Consider the following 2,789-nt stretch of genomic DNA (forward strand, 5'->3'; position numbering starts at 1 on the left):
TAAAGGCTAACAATGAGAAACCAACAGCCATTGTCACACCAAATGGACAAAAATTGAAAGCTTTCACTCTAAAATCAGGAACAAGGGAAGGATGTCAAACATTACCATTCCTGTTTAATATATTTCTGGACACATTAGCCAGAGAAATTAAATGAGATAAATAAAAGGAATAAGGGTATGAAAGAAAGAAGTTAAATTGTCAGTATTGGCAGATGACATGACACTACACAGAAGACCCCAAAAACTCCACCAAGACTTCTACATTTAATAACAAAATTCTTCCCTGTTTTTACTTCTCATTGAACAAATTCTTTCCCTTTTACAGTATCTATTGTGCCTTTCAGATGTTATTTGCTCTTTCAGATTCTTACACTAGTGAAATAACACATATACAGGATAATCTGGATAATTGTACTCCCAATCTCTGCTGGTCTTTTGAAAGGAACCGTTAATGCCTAAAACATTTTTTCTTTTTAATTTCTTATAACTTTTGTTGTTGTTGTTTTGTTTTTAGCCAATTTTGCACATTTATGTCTGGTAACCTAAACAACTAATTTAAAGATAACATCATGCAATACAGCAACCACTGTGGAATTTCTATTACTTTGTTTAGTGAAATTTTCTATCATTTTTAATACCTTTCTTTTACTATTTTGTATTCTTTTAAAAAATTGCAAGATTCAGTAGAGTAGCTGTATACAAAATCAACACTCCAAAATCAATAGCCTTCCTGTACATGAATAACAAACTCATTGAGAGAGGGAAACATCTTTCACAATTGCATTGAAAACAAAAGAAATACCTAGGAATCAATCTAATTAAAAAAAGTAAAACACCTCTACATTGAAAAAAGATAGTACTCTAAAAAGGAAATTGAAGAGGATATCAGAAAATGGAATGATATCCCTTGTTCTTGGGTAGGAAGAATCGATATAGTGAAAATGGCCGTCCTTCCAAAACTGTTATACAAGGGCCGGCCAAATAGCTCAGTGGATTAAAGTATCTGCAAGCAGGTTCAGGGGCCAGGGGTTCAATCCCCAGGCCTGCCTTGCCTGCCCATGGGGCGTGCTGAGACGGCAATTGAGACTGGGAGTGGCGGGGCACACCTGTAACCCCAGCACTTGGGAGGCTGTAAACAGGCAGATCACTACAAGTCCAATCTAGTAGTGAGACCCTGAACATCCTGTAGAGCCTTCCCTAAAATATAAAAAAAACAAACAAAAGAAAAATTGTTATACATATTTAATCCAATCCTTATCAAAATAAGAATATCATGCCTCACAGAAAGAGATAACAATCCTAAAATGTATATGCAACCAGAAGAGACCTAGAAACTCCTTTACAAAGGAGCCATACACCTCCACTGGAACAAAATAGCCTCTTTAATAGATGGTACTGGGAAAACTGGCTTTTTACATGCTAAAGATTAAACCTAGACCCATATGTCTCACCATGCACTGAATAAAATTAAAATGGATTGAGGGTCTAAATATTAAAAGAGAACCCATAAGCTGTTAGAAGATAGAATAGCTAAGACTCTTGAAAACACAAACATAGACCAAGTCTTTATGAATAAATCTCTGATTGCACAGAAAATAGTATAAATAATCAACAACTGGAACCTCTCATCATGTTAAAAAGCTTTAGCACAGCAAAAGAAACCACCCACAGAGTAAAAGACAACCTACAGAACGAGAGAAATTCAGCTCTTCCTGACAAATGGCTAATATCTGGAACATATTAAAAAAACTCAAAATGTCACCTCCCAAAAATTAAAAAACCCAATCCAAAAATGGGCATCTGAAATAGACATTTCTCAGATGAAGAAGTAAAAACAGCAAATAAATATGGGAAAAATGCTCAACATCATCGGTCATTTGAGAGATGCAAATTAAAACAATGCTGAGATTCCAGAAAAAGAATGAATTATTATTGAAAATTCAACCAGTAACATATACTGGCAGGGCTGTGAGGGAAAAGGAACCCACCATTTAAGGGAGCACAGGCTGGTGAAACTACCGTGGAAATCAGTGTGGAGATTCCTCAAAAAAATATGACTTGAGCTCACATTTGACCCAGCTGTTACCCTTTTTGGCATGGCGCCACAAGAATTAAATCACACCGTATCACTATATATGCCCTCATGTTGATATCAGCACAATTTGTAGTAGCTTAATCTTGGAAACAACCCCAGTGTTCATTAGCTGAGAATGGACAAAAAAGATGTGAGGGTTTTTATGCAGGCAGTGGAATAATATTCAGTCATAAAGAAGGGTAAACTTGAGATATTTATAGCTAAATGGATGAACCTTGAGATCATACTCAAATGACATAAATCAGACACATGTGTAAATATACATTATCTCTCTGGTGCGAGAAACTGAAAGCGTAAGTGAGAACCAATATATACAATAGAAATTGTGAAATAGGAAAAAAAAAAGTTGTTCAAAAGAAAAGGGAGAAGGAGTAAGTGGAGATGGCGGTGGCTACGGCTGGTAGAGTGGTTGGGGCAAAGCTGGGTCTGCGTGAGATTCGCATCCACTTATGTCAGCGCTCGCCCGGCAGCCAGGATGTGAGGGACTTCATCAAAAAACGCTATGTGGAACTCAAGAAGGCGAACCCTGACCTTCCCATTCTAATCCGCGAATGTTCCGATGTTCAGCCCAAACTGTGGGCCCGCTATGCATTTGGTGAAGAAAAGAATGTCTCCTTGAACAACTTCAGTGCTGATCAGGTAACCAGAGCCCTGGAAAATGTATTAAGTGGCAAAGCTTGAAGCCTTCACTGAG

At 37.3% G+C, this 2,789-nt stretch overlaps 1 protein-coding gene across 1 annotated transcript; it reads left to right on the forward strand.

Moving 5' to 3' along the window:
• Positions 1–2,476: 2,476 nt before the first annotated feature.
• Positions 2,477–2,783, forward strand: LOC101563174 (NADH dehydrogenase [ubiquinone] 1 alpha subcomplex subunit 2-like). The gene has a single exon (XM_004625152.2). The coding sequence runs from the start codon at positions 2,477–2,479 to the stop codon at positions 2,774–2,776; it is 300 nt and encodes a 99-aa protein (XP_004625209.1). The 3' UTR covers positions 2,777–2,783.
• Positions 2,784–2,789: the final 6 nt, after the last annotated feature.

The sequence above is a fragment of the Octodon degus genome, unplaced genomic scaffold, assembly GCF_000260255.1.
Source record: "Octodon degus isolate 3935 unplaced genomic scaffold, OctDeg1.0 scaffold00008, whole genome shotgun sequence".
NCBI classification, from domain to species: domain Eukaryota; kingdom Metazoa; phylum Chordata; class Mammalia; order Rodentia; family Octodontidae; genus Octodon; species Octodon degus.